This window comes from Esox lucius, chromosome 22, assembly GCF_011004845.1.
Source record: "Esox lucius isolate fEsoLuc1 chromosome 22, fEsoLuc1.pri, whole genome shotgun sequence".
Lineage (NCBI taxonomy): Eukaryota > Metazoa > Chordata > Actinopteri > Esociformes > Esocidae > Esox > Esox lucius.
The window spans coordinates 12,681,721-12,702,912 of NC_047590.1; the positions used below are offsets into that span (position 1 = coordinate 12,681,721).

Genomic DNA, 21,192 nt, shown 5'->3' on the forward strand with positions numbered 1-21,192 from the left:
GTGGCAGACTTTGACACAGATTTTGGCCCTGACGTAACCTACTATGGTGACTTCAACGGCCGCACAACCCTAGATACAACTACTGGAGAACTGATAATCACCGGGTTGAGGAAAACAGATGAAGGGGTGTACTCTGTGGAGTTTAACAGCAAACCGCTTGAGAAGACCTATACATTATCTGTTCTCAGTAAGTGTGTGCGTGCCAGTCCAAATGGCTTGAACAGAACTACAGGTAATGCAGTGTCTCACAGGCATTTTCTGATAGTTCCTTAATCATTTACCTTCTCTTATAGAACCAGTCCCCAAACCAACAATCATAGTTTCCTGCAATGACAACAACATCTCCTGCACTCTGACCTGTAAAGGTGACACAGCTGGTGCTGAACCAGTCACCTACTGGTGGAAAGTGGGAGAAGGGAACTGGGAGGAGATTGGCAAGTTACTGACTGTCACTAAGAGTGACAGTAAACTCAATCAAAACGGATACAAGTACACCTGCAAGCTGAAGAATGGTGTTAGTGAGAAAGACAGTGATCCAGTGGGACCGTTATTTGACCCAAGTGAGTGGACATTCATAAGTGTGATATTGTCTTACTGTACAGCTCTGGAATAAATTAAGAGACCACGGCACCTTTTTCTTTCTTTTCCAAAAAAGTTGAATAGGAAGGTTTTGAGTGAGGAACAGAAGCATTCAATTTGCAGTGGTCTCTTAATTTTAACCCTTTTGTTCCTCAAAATCTTTCTTTTCAACTTTTTTGGAAAGGAAAAAAAACGTTACAGTTGTCTCAATTTTTTTTCCAGAGCTGTATGTATTATGTTAGTAACACTACTGGTAGAGATTTTGAGGGGATTTACCTGAGACATGTAATTTAACGTATTCATACATAAATATGTTATTTTCAGAGTCTTCCTCAACTACATGGATTGTTGCTGTTGCCATCATCGTGCCTATTGTTTTTTTTGTGCTCATAGGTAAGAACAAAGCAACTATTGTAAAAGTACTTCACATATAAGCTGCTTATTAAAGGTGAACATATATTTTCTTGCCAAAAACCAGATGAAATAACATTAGAAACAAGAGTGATTTTCCAGGGTGTTCAGTGTTCAGGTGTTTAGTAACTATAGGCTGGTTGTCTTGCTGCTTGAATAATATATGGTGTCTTATTGCAGCTGAAGCATTGAAAGGTTGCTGAAGGCATTCCCAATAGCTGACAGAGTAGCTAATTCACATACTTGTACTTTAAACGTTTATAAAATGTTTGCTTTTTTACTCTCTAGGGTTTTTGGTGTGGAAGAAAATAACAGGTAAGATGAGTCTGCCTCTTCAGACATGCTGTGTTATTATTATGAATGTCAATTGAATTAAAGTCTTTAAGAGTTACTTATTGTGTAAATTTCTCTCAGATTATTCCAACGACAGCGTAAAAGAGTTTTTGCTCAAGATTCTTCATCACCTTTGTGTTTTCTGTCATTGTACTGGTGTTACTTTAACTTAACTCTCTAATCTTGGTCCCTAATCAATCTGCTAAGAAGTTCCTAAACACATAATTATTCATGCACTGCCCACGTTACCTCACAGCCCAGTGGTGTTCAGGTCTCATCCCAGAAACACAGACTGCTGTTTGAATGAGATCACGGACCTTTGCTCACTAATGAGATCACAACTTAGAATCAAGTTTTCTCTTGTAATGGGTAAATACAATGATATATCCCAAATGTTGATGGATGATGTAACTTTACAGGAGAGACAAACAACAGTCAGACACCTCGTTACCCAGAGACAGTTTATTGCACTGTAGGTGATGGTCCGGTCGACAACTGTGGAGCTGCAGGGGTTCCCACTTTGGGGTCCACTGACACTGGTTGTAGTTTTGTAGGGGATAAGTCTTCTAGAGGTCGCTCCTTTAATCAGAGTAATAACAATCCATCCACTGAAACAGGTATTAACACTTACACACATATTACATGGTACTTCTGTTGGGCTACTTTGGCACTGAGAAATACGTGGAAATGTTGAAATGTTGGTTGTGACATCTGTGAAAAGACGGTGGTGGCTTGCATTAGTTTAGCAGTTTGTAGGCTAAAATCAACTGCGCATATGATCAATTGCACTATAGAATTATTAAGTGCAGTTTAGCACTTCAAAAATATTGCCCATAGAGATAAGTATGGACAAGGATCCTGTCAAGCATGCTATTTAAACTGTTTTTCTTCTATCATTTCAGTCTGCGTCTTCTGCTTCATTTGTTCAGCTCTTTTTTACCATTTTATTTTTGAAAACTGTTTCCATTTTGCTTTGTTTGAAGAAGACTGTTGCCAGTTTAGAGATGTGGATTGGCTTCACATATTTTGTGTCTGAGAGCTTTAAGGGCTTATGCATAAACTGTTTCTAGCATGTTTTGAATCTAGCAAATTTCCTCATCACACAGTATTCCCACCATAGATGTTAATTGAATGTTTAACAGGTCTATTTCTGATCTTCCGCAGCTAAAGACAGTGAGTGACTCAACCCACCCACAGGTAGGTCAACCAGTTAATTTAAAACCACATAAGGAGGAGCTTTAAAAGAGGTCAAAGGAACATAGATGGTTGTATCCAGGAAGTTGCTGTGTAAATAAATATAAACATATTAATAATGTTTAATGTAATCCGTTCAAGTAAATACAAACCCTAATTTTGTCTGTGTATCCAACATAATCTAAAACTTTATAAAACAGAAATAACTTGTTAATAGGCATTAAATAACGTAGGAGAGAATGCTTTGTTGATGTTATTCTTCTGTGTTGACGACAAGAAATGGTTTGTATGAATCTTAAATGGTTACTTTGCCATGTTACAGCTGGAATCTCTGTTCTGGTGGTTAATGTTCACTCAAAACACATAACACATATTCATGGATGATTTGATTCCTGTAAATGATTGATTCTTAAAAAGTCAAATAAATAATATACTGTGCACTCAACAGCCACTTTATTAGGTACACTTTCTAGTATTGGGTAGGAACCTATTTTGCCTCTGTTTGAAGGTTTCTTATGCACACCACTGTGGTAAAGAGTGGATATTTGAGTATTTGTGGCTTTTCAGCTTGCATGAGTCTGGTCTCAGTCAGGTGTTTTTGCCCACTGGACTAATTCATCAATAGACAAATTATGATAAGGTGATACATCTAAGTTATACATGGTTACTCATTCTCTTAAAAATCTGTCTTCTACAAATTGATATAGATCAATCAGACCTCACTCCAGCAAAACAAAGCACTTTTCTCCCCGTTTCTCCATGTTTTCCCTCTTAAATTCAGACCGTATCATTTTATTTATGTGTCAGCACGTATGGTGCTGTGTGTTTCCCTTTATAAACATCCATCTCCATGTTGGATGTGATACCTACTGCTCTAAACGCATTGATTTAAGTTTAGTCCCCATTAGGAAAAAGGTTAATTTCAGCTTGTGTTAGATTAGATTTAGCGTAACATTTGGAATTGTGGTTAGGTTTAGAATTGGGCTTACTTTTTAGATTTTGGCACCAGGGTTTAAGGTTAGGTTAAGTTTAGTCCTAAATGTTAGGTTATTGAGATTAGAGTAGGTTCAAGTTTAGGGTTAAGGAACTGGAAACATAATAAAACAGTTTTCTGGTTTCCAAAATGATTTAAAAAAATAACCTGTGTGTCTAAATCTAACTCTTCTCTTGTGTTTATTCTGCAGGAGAAACTCTTAACTACCAAGGCCAAGGATTAGAGGAGCCAGTATTTTAGGATGGTAAGTTGATCTTACCAAAACACCTACCAAAAGATGTATTGACAAGGAAGTGCTTGGAATCACTTCCATTGTTATTCTTGTACAGTATGTATATAAATGTTGTGATAACTTTTGTCAAATGAACAACTGAGATTGCTAATGTTCGAATAAGTAAAGCAGTTGCTGTACCTGATACATTAAGTAGCTTATTCCACCCAGCTATTTTCTCACCCTAACTTTAATACCAGACCAAGAGATTGTCCAGAGGACCAGAAAACATGCTTTCTTACATTCAACCAAAACAAGAAAGATATTTCATATGTTGAACTGTTGGCAGTGTATAAACTGTAAAGAAACATCATGTGAAAACTAAAGTACATTCTACAGCTACAGTGGGTATAGAAAATAATCACCCCCCTTTAAAATAATCACATTTTGTTGCTTTGCAGCCTGAAATGAAAACGGACAAAAATATTTTTTGTTTTATTCAGCTGTATTTACAACTTATAACATCCAGGTGAAAGATATAATACCAACTTAATACCAAAATGACTTGTAAACCCAAACAGGTGTAGTTAATCACTTTCTCAATAGCACACTAAGCCAATTGACTTTCAACTGTGATCAGCTGTGGTCATTTTGATTAGCTCAGCATGAAACAAGCTTTTCCTGAAACGTTTCAGTCCTTGGTAGTGCAACTGAAGAAAACATTTAATTATGGGTGGCAAGACATTGTCAAAATATCTCTGGGATAAAGTTGTGTACAGGCACAAGTTAGGAAATGGATACAAAAAAATTCAAAGGCTTTATCAGTGAATAGAAGCGCAGTGAACTCTATTATTAAGAAGTGGAAGGTATTTGGTACAACACAGACCCTGGGTCAGGATGTTGCTCCAAACTGGATGAAAGAGCCAGGAGGAAACTGGTCAGAGTGGCTTCCAAGAGGCCTACAGCAATTCTGAAGCAGTTGCAGTAATTAATGACAAAGAGTGGTCATTGTGTGCATGTGACAACAATATCACAAATTCTCCACAAATGTGGCTTGTATGGGAGGGTTGCAAGAAAAAAGCCACTCCTCCAGAAAGGCCCCATACAGTAACGACTGAGCTTTGCCAAAACACACCTTGAAGATTCTAAGGCCGCGTGGAAAAAGGTGTTATGGTCAGATGAGACTAAAATTTTATTATTTGGCCTCAACACCAAACGATATGTCTGGCGAAAATCCAATACAGCTCACCATCCAAATAACACCATTCCTACAGTAAAGCCTGGAGGTTGTAATGTCATGTTATGGGGTTGTTTCTCTGCAGCAGGGACTCGAGCACTTGTCAGGATAGAAGGAAAAATGGATGGGGCAAAATACTGTCAAATTCTTGAGGAAAATCTGCTGTTCTCTGCCGGAAAGTTGTCAATGGGAAGATTTACCTTCCAACATGTCAATGACCCAAAGCACACAGCAAAACTGACCACACAGTGGTTGAAGGATAAAAAGGTGAATGTCCTTGTATGGCCTAGTCAGAGCCCGGACTTAAACCCAATTGAAAATCTGTGGAATGACTTGAAGACAGCAGTCCACAAACAGTCACCATCAAATTTAACTGAACTTAAGCAGTTCTGCAAAGGAGAGTGGTCAAATATTGCAACGTCTAGATGTGCAAAGTTAGTAGAGACATATCCCAACAGACTAAAGGCTGTGATTAAAACAAAAGGTGGTTCAACAAAATACTGACACAAGGGAACTCAGTGATGTTTTTTAATTTGGAAAAAAAAAATCTGATATGTTGGTGTTATATCTTTCACTTGGATGTTATAAGTTGCACTGAGTAAATACAGCTGAATGAAACAAAAACTGTTTTCATTTCAGGCTGCAAAGCAACAAAATGTGGTTATGAAAAAGGGGGTGATTATTTTCTATACCCACTGTATACCAGGTCACCTTTTTATAAAAAGTTATTTTGGAGATTCAGTTGTTGTTATGAGGAAGTTCGATTGCATTATGTTGAACAACCTCATATTTAGACTTCTGTAAATGTTTTGCAAATACAGATGCATCTTGAACAGTTTGAATATCATGGATTATTTTTTTCTTCCCGTAATTAAAATAAAAAAGTGACACCTTCTAAATTCATTCATATTCTAGATTAATTATACAAAGTGAAACATTGGAATACTTTTTTATTTTAATCTTGAAGATTACGTCTTACGGCTCATGGAAATCAAATATCCAGGATCTCAAAATATCTGAATAAAAAATGTATGATACAGAAATGTCGACCTGAGAAGAGCTCTAATCATCTAATAAACTCCCTGAGGCACATGAATCGGGGGCATTGGTCCAGACTAGAAAGGCACCCCAGGCCACAGCTTGCAGTCCTTGACATCCTCCTACAACCTCTCCAATGAACAAGATGTTTTCATGCTATAGGGACTGTCACTGACTTTATGTCAGCACCACAGCTGGTGCCCCTAGCCTGAAAATCATTGTTCACTGTTTCCTAGTATTAATGCTTGACCTTTATTTAATGTTACATAGGTGTGCAAATTTTTGTTTTTGTCTAATGTTATAAATCATGACTTTGTGGTTCTATGATACCTTTTCTATGTGTAAATGTATTTTGGGATGCTTGTTCACACAGTCAAGCCAATCGAGTTTGTGGAATCGGCCTTGGTTTGTATATCATGATCTCATTGACTCTGACCCCCCCCACCCCCCCCCCCCCCCCCAATAATATAGCCGACAGGGAATTTTAGATCCGGAATTTTAGTTTGGAAACAAATGAATTCCCAGCCACTCCCACACAAGGTAAAATACAGCGCAGGGAGGGTGGATTGAGAGTAAAAAGTTCTGGGTAGCTGAGGATAATAAATCCATGTTCATTTTCAATATTATTTATGAAATCTTGAAACTCTTCAGAGGTGCCTTTAATTAATACTTGTAATTAAAAATCTTACAAGCATTTAGTTCACCTTCAGTGCATTTATCTGTTTATTTAGTTGTGTTGACCAATCAAATTTGGAGACAGTGCATGGATGTGAATCTGCAATGAACAAATTATGTAAATATTTATTGCATAAACTCTGCTAATATTCTGTGGTTTATTTTTTTCAATAAAGGAGTTAAGATATTTTTATTGCACAAATACCAACATAAAAAAGTATATCAATATAGAAGAAAAAACATGCAAGGGGGTACAATGAAATACAGATTATACCTGATATATTTTAGGGGTTCTGTTGAAGTCTAACACTTCCCCGAGTTGGTTTGATGGAAAGGAGAATAACACACCAGGAGTCATGTCAATTACCAATACCTTATGTTTATTACAGAAGCTTCTGGAAACAGAGTGCCACCCCAGAATGTCTAAACATCAGCAGTAACACAAGTACTATTCAGACTAAGAATACACCTAGAAAGCTGGGGGGGGGAGATAGCCAAGCATGTGTGCCATTCGTCCAGTTTATGTCCTTTACCTTATATGTGTATGTGCAGCCCAACCATCATTTTGCCCTTTGTGGTTTCTCTCTTGTCTATTCTTAATTCACCCCTGCCCAGACTGTGTGTGTGTGTGTTATTTATCTGTCCCCCTTTGTTTCCTGTTAGTCTGACACACAGGCTTAGTCTACTCTTCCACCCCCAGCAACAGCCTAAATAAAATTTCCTGTTTTCTACTTGCAACCTTCAGTTTCAGCTTATGCCTCATACATTCAGCATCTTGCTTCAATGCTCACAACAGTTTGACAGCTTATACATTCAGTGTATCCACAGTTCCTTGGCACTTGTGATTGCCCCTGTTGGCTGGTTAGGCACAGTTGACAGACAGGTGTTAAATTTAAAGTTTCAATTTAAGGTTTTAACAGAACTGGCCACAGATGCACAGCGATGCAACATGGACTTTGGGTTATAGCTTGACAATCCTTTAACTCGTTATCTGCGGTTATCTCAATGATGCACAGGCCATAAGCAAACACTTGAAAGTTTGAAACCGACTTATTGTTTTTGACATCCTCCACAGAACTAGAGATCCCCAATTATGCCCAGCTTCTCATTATACACTGCCTCTCAATGGACAGATTTACAGCTGTCCTGAATTAATACGAAATTATAAACTAATATTTATTCTACCCATTCTCCCTAGCCTTTTGTTTAGCAATATTATTTGAATTTACTACTCTAAACCCTAAAGCACTGTTTCTCATCGGGTGCGTTCAGATGACGACGGGGGGCTCTGGAAGCAATATTTTGGAAAGGGAGGCGTTGAGTCTGAAGGTGGGGTTTGTTTGAAGGTGAGTTTACACCGAAGATTCACAACAATATGAGTTGAACTATTTGCAAAAAACGGTTGTCTGCAACATTAAACCTGCTAGTTAACGCCATTGCGACTTGACGAGACAGTGTATCGTAACTCTTAAGTGTTTCTGTCAGCTTGTTGAGGCGCAGCACCTGCCCCTTTGCCCCTTGATGCCCCACAAAGTGCCCCTTTGTCACGGCAAAAAACCAAAAATAATAATGTAATTAAAGGCCCTTTTGTGAAGGCCTGCCCAAATCTAACTATTAATGAAAAATAATGTAATCGTAAATAAAATGAACTATATGATGACCTTTCACCTGACGACCTCATCCAGACCGGGACGATTTGCCGCACGCGCGTTTTTCAATTTCCGTACGCGCACCACTACCAGAAGGAGAGGATCTTCAATACCGCTGCTGCTGGTAAGTGCTGTTCTCAGCGAAGCGGTGTGTTTGTAATGTTTACTGATTATTATTATTTTACAAGAACGACATGAAGAGAGCATGGAGCTGTTGTGTGTGTGTGTGTGTAGCCTAGAAGTAACGTTTAGTTTGCGGTTTTTTTGAGGGAGAACAGTTTCATGGGCGTAGAGGGGTCTTGTCTTTTTATGTTATTTGACTAAAAACTATTTATATTTTGAACTATTATTATTATTCCAGTATTTATTTAAAAAACGGAAAAATAATTATCACAACACTTGTAAAGGCTTATACTGATTTTCTCATCCTCCGAATAGGCCTATGAATCCTGTTTTATAATCCTTATCATTCAAAAAATGAATACATTCAGAACAGGATTAAAATATAATTATATTTTATATGACAAAAATATATTTTTTCTACAACAGCAACAGTAGTGTTTACAACAGCAACATCTCCATAGCCTGTAAACTCAATAATATATGTCTGGAAATAATACATGTAAAAATATCAATGTCAATATAAAATGAACAATATACCTGACTTGACACCATAGTGCAGAGTGAAGGAGATATGGCCCTAATAGATTTCAGGAATGAAATGTCCCTGTGTTTGTGTGTGTTCTGCAGTGCAAAGATGCCTCGCAAAAAGAGGAGAATAAAACAATAATAAAAGGAGGAGCTGCTTGAGGCAGCAAAAGGCAGTGGATCCTATCCAGCTGGTTTATGAACAGCACAACAGGTAAGAATAACACATGTAGCCTGCCATTTGTTTACACTCCAAAGGTATTTTAGACTTCAACTACAACAGTAATAATAATTACTAAATTGCAGTGAATCAGTTATTTAATGTTTTGTATCAAAACTGAAGGTATTATTGATTAGGTGCAAGAGTAGTAGTGATAGTTAAAATAATAGATTAATGTTGAAATTGTGCCTTGTTCCAAGATGGACAGAGAGTGGAAATTAATAGATCAGATGATGAGATGGATATAAAGGCTGGAGAGAAAGAGGGAAATGTAGAGGCACAAGAGACAGAAACCGTGCAGGGAACAACAAGCCAGGAGACAGAGACTGGAGAGAAAGAGGGAAACGTAGAGACCGAAACAGTGCAGGGAACAGCAAGCCAGGAGAAGGAGACAGAAGCCAGAGAGGAGCTATTCTTTAACCTACTTGGACTACAACACCCAACTGACCCTGCCAATGTCCTACAATTCAACATAAAGTACGATGAGGCCTTTATCCGAATGTGTGATAATATTGGACCCTGCCAACCAGCACTGTCATTTCCAAAGAATGTAGAGGGACTGTCATTTCAGAAGAAGTGGTATGAGAATAACCCATGGCTAGAATATTCTCCTAGCACTGATGCCATGTTTGGTTTCAGCTGCCGTCTTTTTTAAATGATGAAAGATACAAGAGTCACACTAACTGGAAAACTGTAGAGTTAAATCACTGGAGGAAGGCTTTGGAAAACATTTAAGAGTACAGTGCCTCAGAAGCTCACGTGTGGTATGGTGAGGTGGAACTCCTTCAAGAAAAAATACCGGAGGCCACTTTTGAAGTGGGTGACCTTGAGTCACAAGCTGCAAAAGACAAAGAGAGGGAGAGGAACAGAGAAGTGTTGTCTCGTTTGATTGCCATTACTCTTTTCCTGGCAAGACAGGGCATGTTTTTCAGGGGAGATGATGAGACTTCATCAAGCCAAAATCAAGGGAGTTAGTGGAGTTGTTCAGCAAGTATGACAGTGTAATTAAATTACACCTTGATGCCGTAAAAGAGAAGCAGGGAACCCAAAAAATACCTCTTGTCTCGCTCCTCTCGAACATAATCCAGAATGACATAATCAAAGCTTTGGCTATACCTGTAAAACGTGTAATCAGAGAAGAAATTCAAGAGAGCAAAATATTTTCGATACTTCTGGATGAAACAACAGATGTGTCCCACACTGAACAGGTTTCCTTTGTTGTGAGATATGTACACAACATGAAAATAAAGGAGCGATTCATTCAGGTGTGCAATGTGCATTCAACAAGTGGAGATGCTCTTGAAAATCACGTCATGGCTCTACTGGAAGAAAATGGCCTGAAAATATAAAAAACATCTGGAGTCAAGGTTATGATGGGGCTGCAAACATGAGTGGGCACTATAAGGGACTTGTATGTGCACTGTCAGGCACACTGCCTTAATCTGGTATTGGTAGAAAGTGCAAAGTCAAACATCTGTTTTGTCAACTTTTTCAATCTAGTTGAAAAACCTCTTCTGCATTTATTGAAATGCAGAAGAGGAAGCACCCCGATCAGCGTCCACTGGAGTTGAAGAAACTGTCAGATACTCGGTGGGCCTGTAGAGAGAGTGCACTTAAAACTCTGGTGAAGGTCCTCCCATCTGTCATGCAGTTCCTTGAGGAAAAGACACAGCAAAATCCCCCAGACTCCTCAGCTGGTGATGCAATAATCCTTCTAAAAAGCATACATTTTGAGTTTTTCTTGTATCTGGAGATCACCTGTCCAATCTTCCTGGTGACTGCAGTTGTATCTGATGCATTGCAGCAGAAAGACATGGACCTGGCTGCAGCATACAGCATTGTTGATGGAGTTCTGCTGGCCTACAGCAGAACAGAAGAAGAGTTTGAGAACATTTATAAAGAGGCTACAGAGAAGGCTGCATCAGTGGCCCTGGATCCTCCATCTGAGGTCCCTGGACAAGCTAGGAGGAGGAAAGTGCCAGAAAAGGTTTTCTGCCACATCCGCTACGACTGACCATGCTTTCCCAACTTTGCAGAAGTACTACCGTGTTAAAGTGTATTACGTTTATGTGGACACAATGATACAAGAGCTTCAGAGACGCTTTAAAGGAGGAGATAATTCCATATGGGATATCTTGCATGCCTTACTTTGCCTGGCAGTCACAGAGAACTAGAAAACAGCAAGCATTCCACCTGCAGCACTCTAAGCTGTGAAGAAACTGTGCCAGTTCTATAACATTGAAGAGGAAGACAAATTGCAGACAGAACTGAAGGTCTTCCATACTTCATACTCATGCCCACCACCAGTCAATGTGTCATCTATTCTTTCAGTGGTCAAGGAAAACACATCTAGTTTTCCCCAACATGACTGAGCTGCTGAAGACATCTGGCACACTTCCGGTGTCCACAGCAACTGTGGAACGTTCCTTCTCTAAACTGAAGCTGGTGAAAACCAAACTTCGCAGCCTTTGCAAAGAGGAGAGATTTTCTGACCTTCTTTTGGCCATTGAGAAGGACATTCCAATAATTGACAATGATGTCATTGACATTTTTAGGGACATGGCCAACATGTGATTTTTAGTAGGTGCCAACAGAATGAACACACACACACACACACATTTAGTTTCTTTATTTAGGTTTTTGATTAGACATATAATCAATCAAAATCTTAGAGTCACAATGCAATATATGAAATCATGATCACAATATTGCATACTGTAGACACACACACACATCTTTGTCTATATAGATTTTTCTGTCTCACTCTTTGTAATTTGTCATTCAGTTTTTGCCATGAAAATAGCCACATATGCCAATAAGGCATTAAATAAAACTATACTGTACTGTACAAAACGGGCCATGTTGATTTTGAATAATGATAATGTCCTAGACAGAGTTTACTATAACAGCTATTCTTTACTATTCTGTATAACAGAGAAGAAAAAGCCCTCAGATTGGGACAACTTAAGACACTTCAGTTTGTAATTCCAGAGTTATTAATAGGTGCAAAGAAAATAGTTTTTTTTATCTTTTGACCTTAAAATGGTCTTTTCTATTCTGATTCTTTTTCAAAACTGCATAACAACATTTGCTGCCATATAAATACAGAAGCATCCGTATCGATACAGGTATCAGAATGTGCCACAATATATTGATGTATTGATATTTTGAGCAAAGCCGTATTTAAAGCCTTGTTCCATGTGCCCCTTTTATACTTTGAGCACCTGCCCCTCCAAAGGTCTCTGCATGGCCCTGAGACGCACATTAAAACACAATACAAGTGGCTTTGTTGACATGACTGCAATACAACCAGGCGCAGGGCTCTTTCAAAGCTTTTTAATTTATTTATATTGGATGTTAGTCCTTCTGCTTGTAACCCGTGATATGTGCCAGCTACTTTTCCGTTGGATGAATTCATAAGAATGATTATTGTTTGGCATTTCTGATTGCCTGTTGTTTAATTATGATTTGAATGTTAAATTGCTAGCTGATTTTGATTGTTTCCCTGAGAAACTAATACATCTGTTTGTCATTCAATGTCTTTTTGGTGGTTTTTGATAACAGTAATAATAACAACAACTAATAATAATCACTAATATTCAGGAGAATTAGCCTACATATTATTTGATGGGGGCGGTAAGGGACCTACCCAGAAAACAATATTACGTTGTCACGACGTATCGAGACAGTCCGTTTTCGCACCGGTTACGTAACTATCTGAGGTTGCAAAAACCGGAAAAGGGAAGTTCCTATTTTGGTTGCTACAACGTTATTTAATTACGTTTTCATTTCGTCATCTGTATGTCGTGACAATATTATGTACTTAAGGTTGCCTATTCGTCATTTGCTGACCATTGGCAGGTTTGCAGTATTTGGTTATGCAATGCTTATTTTTGCATTAGCAAAATCAATTTGGTCTAGGTACAGCTACTGTAGCTAGCCTACCTGTTACCTTCTACTCCTGTTCCTCTTCAGCATCATCCATATCCCATGTTCAACAATGTTCCTGTTGATTTTTCTAGTACAAGCCAATATAATCTCCTGCTCTTTTTAAAGCACAAAACACATAATCAACCCTACTAGATATTTTGCTCGTGCAGTCATTTCCCAGCAAACAATATTGCATTGTCATGGCGTACTGACAAGGTAACTTACATTTGGAACCAGTTAGATAATGATCTTACATAAATACAACCTGAAATGCAATTTATTTAAAGTGACGCATTTGTAATTTGTGAAACTATATTTTGTACCAGGTATTTTAATATGCCATAACAATCCTTGGCACTAGTATATTCATACCTACAGCTAGAATAGGTAGTTAATTTAATTTCTGTCCAGTCAAAATATCTCACATGACCCTTCTCTCAAACTTTGTGTTTATACACTCCAACTGTCCCATGCCTTCTTAAAAGCTGCAGAACACAATTCAGCAGGGGTCTAAACAGACTAGTTTTACAGTGAGCATGTGAGGTATTATATATACATTTATTCTATCAACCCCTTTCCAGATATAATAATGTCAATGTTGTTAGATCATCAGTCCAGGTATTTTCTCATTACAAAGTACATGACATAATATAGAAGAGCCCCATATGAAATGTAGTACAAAAGAATATAACATTTACAAACAATCAACAGTTAAAAATAATTTTATTGATCACCCACCTCACACTCTCCCAAACTCGTCAACAGTACAGAAATTATAATCAGAACTGTTTAGGACTTCAAAACAAACAGGAAGGATAAAGTAGGAAATCCCACCTAGTTCACTACAATTAAATTGCAGGTCTTCAATGGCAATAACCAGGCTAAACAATTACTTTTTCCACTAATAGAGTTATATCCTTCTTGAATCACTGAAATTGAAATCCAACAATCAACTGATCACATAAGACATATTATCAAACTGGCCAAATTGTACAAATAATATATATAAGAACATAAGACAATATATATGCCTTACTCTTCACTGGGTTCTTCTAATGGTGAGAAATTGTGAAAAATCATGAGTTGTTTTTAAACTATAAACTGATCAAACAAGAATAAATATTAAAACAAAATAAAATAACAAACAAAAATGGAAGCTTTACTCTTCCTCATTGTCAGAAATGAGTCTGAGTGGTCATCAATTCTATCTTCACCTTCCTTTGAAATATGGAAGCTATGCACCCAGAACAATGAAAACAAGTTTAAAAAGAGTGTAAGTGTCCATAACCTGATTCAGTTATTTCATAATTCTATTATATCACTTGTACATTATTATCAAATGGCTTGTTGAATCATGCTTTGTGTGAACTCAGTAAATATCTTTACATTTGAGTCAATGGTTATACAGCTCTGGAAAAAATTAAAAGACCACTAAAGGTTAGGAGTCATTAGATTTGGTTCAGGTAATCACCTTATCAGTACCTCATTGACCAAAATGAGGTGTGCCTGTGTTGGAATTTAACAGACACTGGAATGGAATGGCTGCCATACATGTATAGATGCTGATTTAAGAAAAAATAGGTGTGATCTCTTAAATTTTCCAGAGCTGTATATTATAATTTTTTTTATTACTGGTCTCAGTCTACATATCTTCCTTGAGACTGACCAAAATATTAGGGGGACATAGTCTTTATGATGACAAAAACATTTTTTATGCATCACATATTGGTACCCCAATAACTAGAGAAAGTGAAATAGTACTTGATATTAAAGAACACACAAGCCAATGATATCAATAAGCTATCAATACATTTTGATTACCCTAAAGCTGTATAAATAAAACACTAACAAGCATATTGCACAAGCCTCTTGTTATAGCATTATTCTGTTGACCATCTGTGTTTACAGTCACTTCAATTGGCCTGTGGTTCTTCTTACAGTCAGGGAAAGCTGCAACGATAAATAAGAATGCGTATTAAGGATTTCAACGTTTGTTAAAATATAACAATACAATTCTGTACTTCCTCGAATCTGCTTAGTACATTTTCCGTGTCAAAATGACCTTGCGCTGGAAATTAATATTATAATGTTCCACTCTGTAGACTAGTGCACATTACAGCAATAAAGTACACAACGGAAGTACTTTGAAAACATAATGATTACCGCGTGCTTAGTCACACCTTGAATAGTCAACTCGACTTGAGTATTTTTTCTGTCCCAGCAAGTGAAACACTTCTTGCACTGAGCTCAGCCTGGCTGGGTAAAAAAAACAACCAAACAATGTATTTCTATGTTTTTGTTTTATTAAATTGTATGCTGCAGCCAGGTTAGGAAAATAGGATAGAATAAAATCACCATCAAAGTTTAAAACTCCATGCTTTTGTAATTCTCACACCTTCTCTCTCTCTTTAGAATAGGTCTAAACAGCCTTTTGTCTGATACAAGGCAAGGCAAGGCAAGGCAATTTTATTTATATAGCACATTTCATACACAATGGTCATTCAAAGTGCTTTACATAAATATCCATTTGACAGAGGTACTGTTACAGAAATAAGAAAGAATAAAAACCATTAAGAATATAAAATCAAATACAGAACAGTGAAGAAATAAGAAAAATTAAAACCGTTAAGAATATAAAGTCAAATACAGTTTAGAATAAAAAATATAATAAAATAAAGGACAGTGAAAACAGTCGGACGGACAGTGGCACAGTGCTCATTCATTAAATGCAAAGTAAAATAGATGTGTTTTGAGTCTGGATTTGAATGTGACTACTGTAGGAGCACATCTGATCTCTTCTGGAAGCTGGTTCCAGCTGCGACTGGCATAATAGCTAAAAGCAGACTCTCCTTGCTTAGAGTGAACCCTTGGTATTTCTAGCTGATGTGATCCTAATGATCTGAGTGTTCGTTTGGGTTTATATTCATTGAGCATATCTGCAATGTATTGAGGTCCTAGGCCTTTGAACGATTTACACTGCTGATTTTGCAGGTTTTCCCACCTACAAAGCATGTAGAAGTCTGTAATTTTTACCGTAGCTACTCTTCAACTGTGAGTGACGGAATCTAAAACAAAAATCCACAAAATCACATTGTATGCTTCTTACGGAGCCACTCCTTGGTTGGCCCTGGCTGTGTGTTTCGGGTCGTTGTCATGCTGGAAGACCCAGCCACGACCCATCTTCAATGCTCTTACTAAGGGAAGGAGGTTGTTGGCCAAGATCTTGCAATACATGGCCCCATCCATCCTCCCCTCAATACGGTCCAGTCGTCCTGTCCCCTTTGCAGAAAAGCATCCCCAAAGAATGATGTTTCCACCTCCATGCTTCACGGTTGGGATGGTGTTCTTGGGGTTGTACTCATCGTTCTTCTTCCTCCAAACACAGCGAGTGGAGTTTAGACTAAAAGCTCTATTTTTGTCTCATGTTTTAGATTCCATCTCTCACAGTAGAAGTGTACCTATGAAAAAAATTACAGACCTCTACATGCTTTGTAAGTAGGGAAACCAGCAAAATCGGCAGTGTATCAAATACTTGTTCTCCCCACTGTAGTTTAACACATCAGAAGTATACAACCACTGCAATATAGTAATTGCTGCGGTAAACTTCTCAAGACTATTTAGGAGTACATATACTACAGCGAAGGCGGGACCCTCTTGCTGCAGCTCTTCCGTGCTTGCAGTTAATTTGTGTATGCCTTCCATCTGGTATTGTGAGTTGAGAGTAGGCTACATGGCATTTGAATTGAGCAATTGTGTGTATTGGAGTATTATTGTTTCTTCTGCAGAACTCTGAAATATTTGGAATATGGTTTCCGATAGCATAGCATAGCATAGCATCATCTTCCGCTTATCCGGGGCCGGGTCGCGGGGGCAGCAGTCTAAGCAGGGATGCCCAGACTTCCCTCTCCCCAGACACTTCCTCCAGCTCTTCCGGGGGGACACCGAGGCGTTCCCAGGCCAGCCGGGAGACATAGTCCCTCCAGCGTGTCCTAGGTCTTCCCCGGGGTCTCTTCCCGGTGGGACGGGACCGGAACACCTTCCCAGGAAGGCGTTCCGGAGGCATCCGAAACAGATGCCCAAGCCACCTCAGCTGACCCCTCTCGATGTGGAGGAGCAGCGGCTCTACTCTGAGCTCCTCCCGGGTGACCGAGCTTCTCACCCTATCTCTAAGGGATCGCCCAGCCACCCTGCGGAGAAAGCTCATTTCGGCCGCCTGTATCCGGGATCTTGTCCTTTCGGTCATGACCCAAAGCTCATGACCATAGGTGAGAGTAGGAACGTAGATTGACCGGTAAATTGAGAGCTTCGCCTTGCGGCTCAGCTCTTTCTTCACCACGACAGACCGATACATCGACTGCATTACTGCACTGGTTTCCGATGTGGTGGCAAATAATGACATTGTAAGCAAAGTACGCTGTAGCACCGAAAATAGGGAGTTTAACTATTCCAGTTGTAGTTACGTAAGATCGTTACCAAACTGGCATGTACGTTTTTACATTGTCGGTACGTCATTTAATTACGTTTCTGCGACGTCCTGAGCAGGTGAGGAAGATGTGGTCATATAATTACCTCCGGACAACGTTGCCACAACGTTGTAAGAAAGTAATGTCAGGACATGACCAATCCACTACGTCACAGTTGGTTGTGGTTACGTAACGTGTTTGCTGGGATTGTGTTAAACTGACTAACATTTCCTATTAAGTTTTTCTTCCACCACAAATAGCATCTATGAACAGTATGGCTTTTGCAACTGGCCGTTTTAAAAGCTTATAAGCCAGTAATACTATACTATAGTATATCTTAGTACTTGAAATAGTCAATTTAGCAATTTCTAGCGAGACTGAAGACGAACTTTACACTGCCACAGCTATTTAAATTTTTTGGGGCACAACAATGTTCGACATTGATGCAATAACTATCCATAAAGGTGACGATAACTGACTTTTTCATCAAGTGAAAAGACGAGAGAATCGTGGAAACCCCTCTTTCAATGCGCAAGTCTATATTACCCTAAAGAGCATGCATGGGTGCATACTTCGAAAATCCACCAGTGATAGTAGACCATGCGGGAACATTTGGCGTATTATTTTCAGCAGACAATGGTTTAAGACATACTAATCTTCTCACATACATGTGCTGGTCATATAATTAGAATATCATCAAAAAGTTGATTTATGTCAGTAATTCCATTCAAAAAGTGAAACTTGTATATTATATTCATTCATTACACACAGACTGATAAATTTCAAATGTTTATTTCTTTTAATTGTGATGATTATAACTGACAACTAATGAAAATCCCAAATTCAGTATCTCAGAAAATTAGAATATTACTTAAGACCAATAAAAAAAAGGATTTTTAAACATGTTGGCCAACTGAAAAGTATGAACATGAAAAGTATAAGCATGTACAGCACTCAATGGGGCTCCTTTTGCCTGAATTACTGCAGAAATGCGGCGTGGCATGGATCAGTCTGTGGCACTGCTCAGGTGTTATTAGAGCCCAGGTTGCTCTGATAGTGGCCTTCAGCTCTTCTGCATTGTTGGGTCTGGTGTAACGCATCTTCCTCTTCACAATACCCCATAGATTTTCTATAGGGTTAAGGTCAGGCGAGTTTGCTGGCCAATTAAGAACACTGATACCATGGTCCTTAAACCAGGTACTGGTAGCTTTGGCACTGTGTGCAGGTGCCAAGTCCTGTTGGAAAATGAAATCTGCATCTCCATAAAGTTGGTCAGCAGCAGGAAGCATGAAGTGTTCTGAAACTTCCTGGTAGATGGCTGCGTTGACCTTGGACCTCAGAAAACACATTGGACCAACACCAGCAGATGACATGGCACCCCAAACCATCACTGACTGTGGAAACTTTACACTGGACTTCAAGCAACGTGGATTCTGTGCCTCTCTTCTCTTCCTCCAGACCCTGGGACCCTGATTTCCAAAGGAAATGCAAAATTTACTTTGTTCAGAGAACATAACTTTATACCACTCAGCAGCAGTCCAGTCCTTTTTGTCTTTAGCCCAGGCGAGACGCTTCTGACGCTTTGTCTTGTTCAAGAGTGGCTTGACACAAGGAATGCGACAGCTGAAACCCATGTCTTGCATACGTCTGTGCGTGGTGATTCTTGAAGCACTGACTCCAGCTGCAGTCCACTCTTTGTGAATCTTCCCCACGTTTTGTTTCACAATCCTCTCCAGGGTGCGATTATCCCTATTGCTTGTACACTTTTTTCTACCACATCTTTTCCTTCCCTTTGCCTCTCTATTAATGTGCTTGGACACAGAGCTCTGTGAACAGCCATCCTCTTAAGCAATGACCTTTTGTGTTTTGCCCTCCTTGTGCAAGGTGTCAATGGTCGTCTTTTGGACATCTGTCAAGTCAGCAGTCTTCCCCATGATTGTGTAGCCTACAGGACTAGACTGAGTGACCATTTAAAGGCCTTTGCAGGTGTTTTGAGTTAATTAGGTGATTAGAGTGTGGCACCAGGTGTCTTCAATATTGAACCTTTTCGCAGTATTCAAATTTTCTGAGATACTGAATTTGGGGTTTTCATTAGTTGTCAGTTATAATCATCAAAATTCAAAGAAATAAACACTTGAAATATATCAGTCTGTGTGGAATGAATGTATACATTATACAAGTTTCACTTTTTGAATGGAATTACTGAAATAAATCAACTTTTTGATGATATTCTAATTATATGACCAGCACCTGTATTTCATTTAAAACTTTAATCATTGGTTTCAGTACTGTGGTGAGATTGGAAACCTGAATGAAAGAAAAATATACTTTCTTATTCCATGAAATTAAATAGCTTTGGCAGATTCGCTAGCAATTGCACAATTCTTATGACTATTCCAGTAAGTTAGTATATACTGGTAAAGCTTATTACTGGTTAATATGCTGTTAAAACAGCCAGTGGCTAACGCCATATTTAGACGCTATTTGTGGTGGGGGTAAACTTAGTAAGAAATGTCAGTTTAACTGTATCAATGTCATTCACAAATGGCCAATTAACTATTAAAACGGCCAGTGGCAAAAGAGGATTTGTTCAGGATAGAGACAAGAGGCTATACTAACACCCAGTAAATGTACTGCTTCATGGTGTAGTGGTTAATGACACAGCTTTTCATGCGGGTGACCCATGTTTGAATCTCAAGATGGCAACACTTTCTATTGTGGGCTGGCTGAACTAGGCTTGCCTGGTTTCTTGTTTACTCCCTAGTTTGTTTTGTGGTGTGGAGGAAAAATACAGGTAGGAATACTCTGTGGCTCTTCATACTTACGGCATCAATAATTTAAACATCATTTATCAAACGTGTCTTAAGAACCTCCTGAATCATTTTGTCTATTTTTCCTAATATTACTTCCCAACAACACTGTGAGCGGATTTGGGTAAACTTTTTGTTCTAGTGGTGGTATGTGTTATACCTTAACTTGAACACCTCATGCATGGCATACTTTAACTCACAGCGGTGTTCATGCCTCTGCAAAGAACTCCAGAAACCTGTTTGAATCAGATTAGGGACCTTTACTTGTTAATAAGTGTGTTGTTATGTGTGTCTAGGGTCTTAACCCAGAGGTTTTCTGTAATGGGTAAATACAGGGATAAATCCTAAATGTTGATGAATGGTTTAATATTGCAAGAAATACCGTCAACAATCAGACATCTAGAGCCATGGGGACGGTTTATCATATTAAGTCTCCACAAAGATAATAAAACTCAATAATTCTGTCCTCACAATACAGAGAATAAAGAGCAAGACAACACAGGCAGAGTGGACCAGGGACTGGGGAATGGAGGTTTGTAATGGGTCTAAAATGGTTAGTTTAAGACACCATCACTGCACTGGTGTTACAGTAGAACTTTAACCACATTTCTCATTAGATGATTTGGTAACTCTAACAGTTAATGTAACTGATTGATTCCTAAGTGTGAAATATACACTGGGAAGGGTACACTGAAATAACACATCTGGTCTCGTGAAGGAAATATATTAAACATCAAAGTCTTTACTGTACATTGTGAAATTCGTTGAGAATTAAATGACGTAATAATGGTCAAATGGAA

General features: G+C 38.6%; 1 protein-coding gene across 6 annotated transcripts in view; it reads left to right on the forward strand.

The window, feature by feature from the left end:
* LOC105008668 (carcinoembryonic antigen-related cell adhesion molecule 5) overlaps positions 1–21,192 on the forward strand; it is an 86,765-nt gene that overhangs the window by 36,355 nt on the left and 29,218 nt on the right. For 3 of the 6 annotated variants that reach the window (XM_034289639.1, XM_034289632.1, XM_034289637.1), the window contains one exon: positions 20,871–20,924. The exons of 2 other annotated variants lie outside the window; for them this stretch is intronic. In XM_034289639.1, coding sequence (XP_034145530.1) covers positions 20,871–20,924 — 54 coding nt within the window. Of the gene's footprint in view, positions 1–293; positions 561–903; positions 973–1,278; positions 1,306–20,870; positions 20,925–21,192 lie in introns of all 6 variants that reach the window. One more of the 6 variants, XM_034289638.1, reaches the window with a different exon arrangement.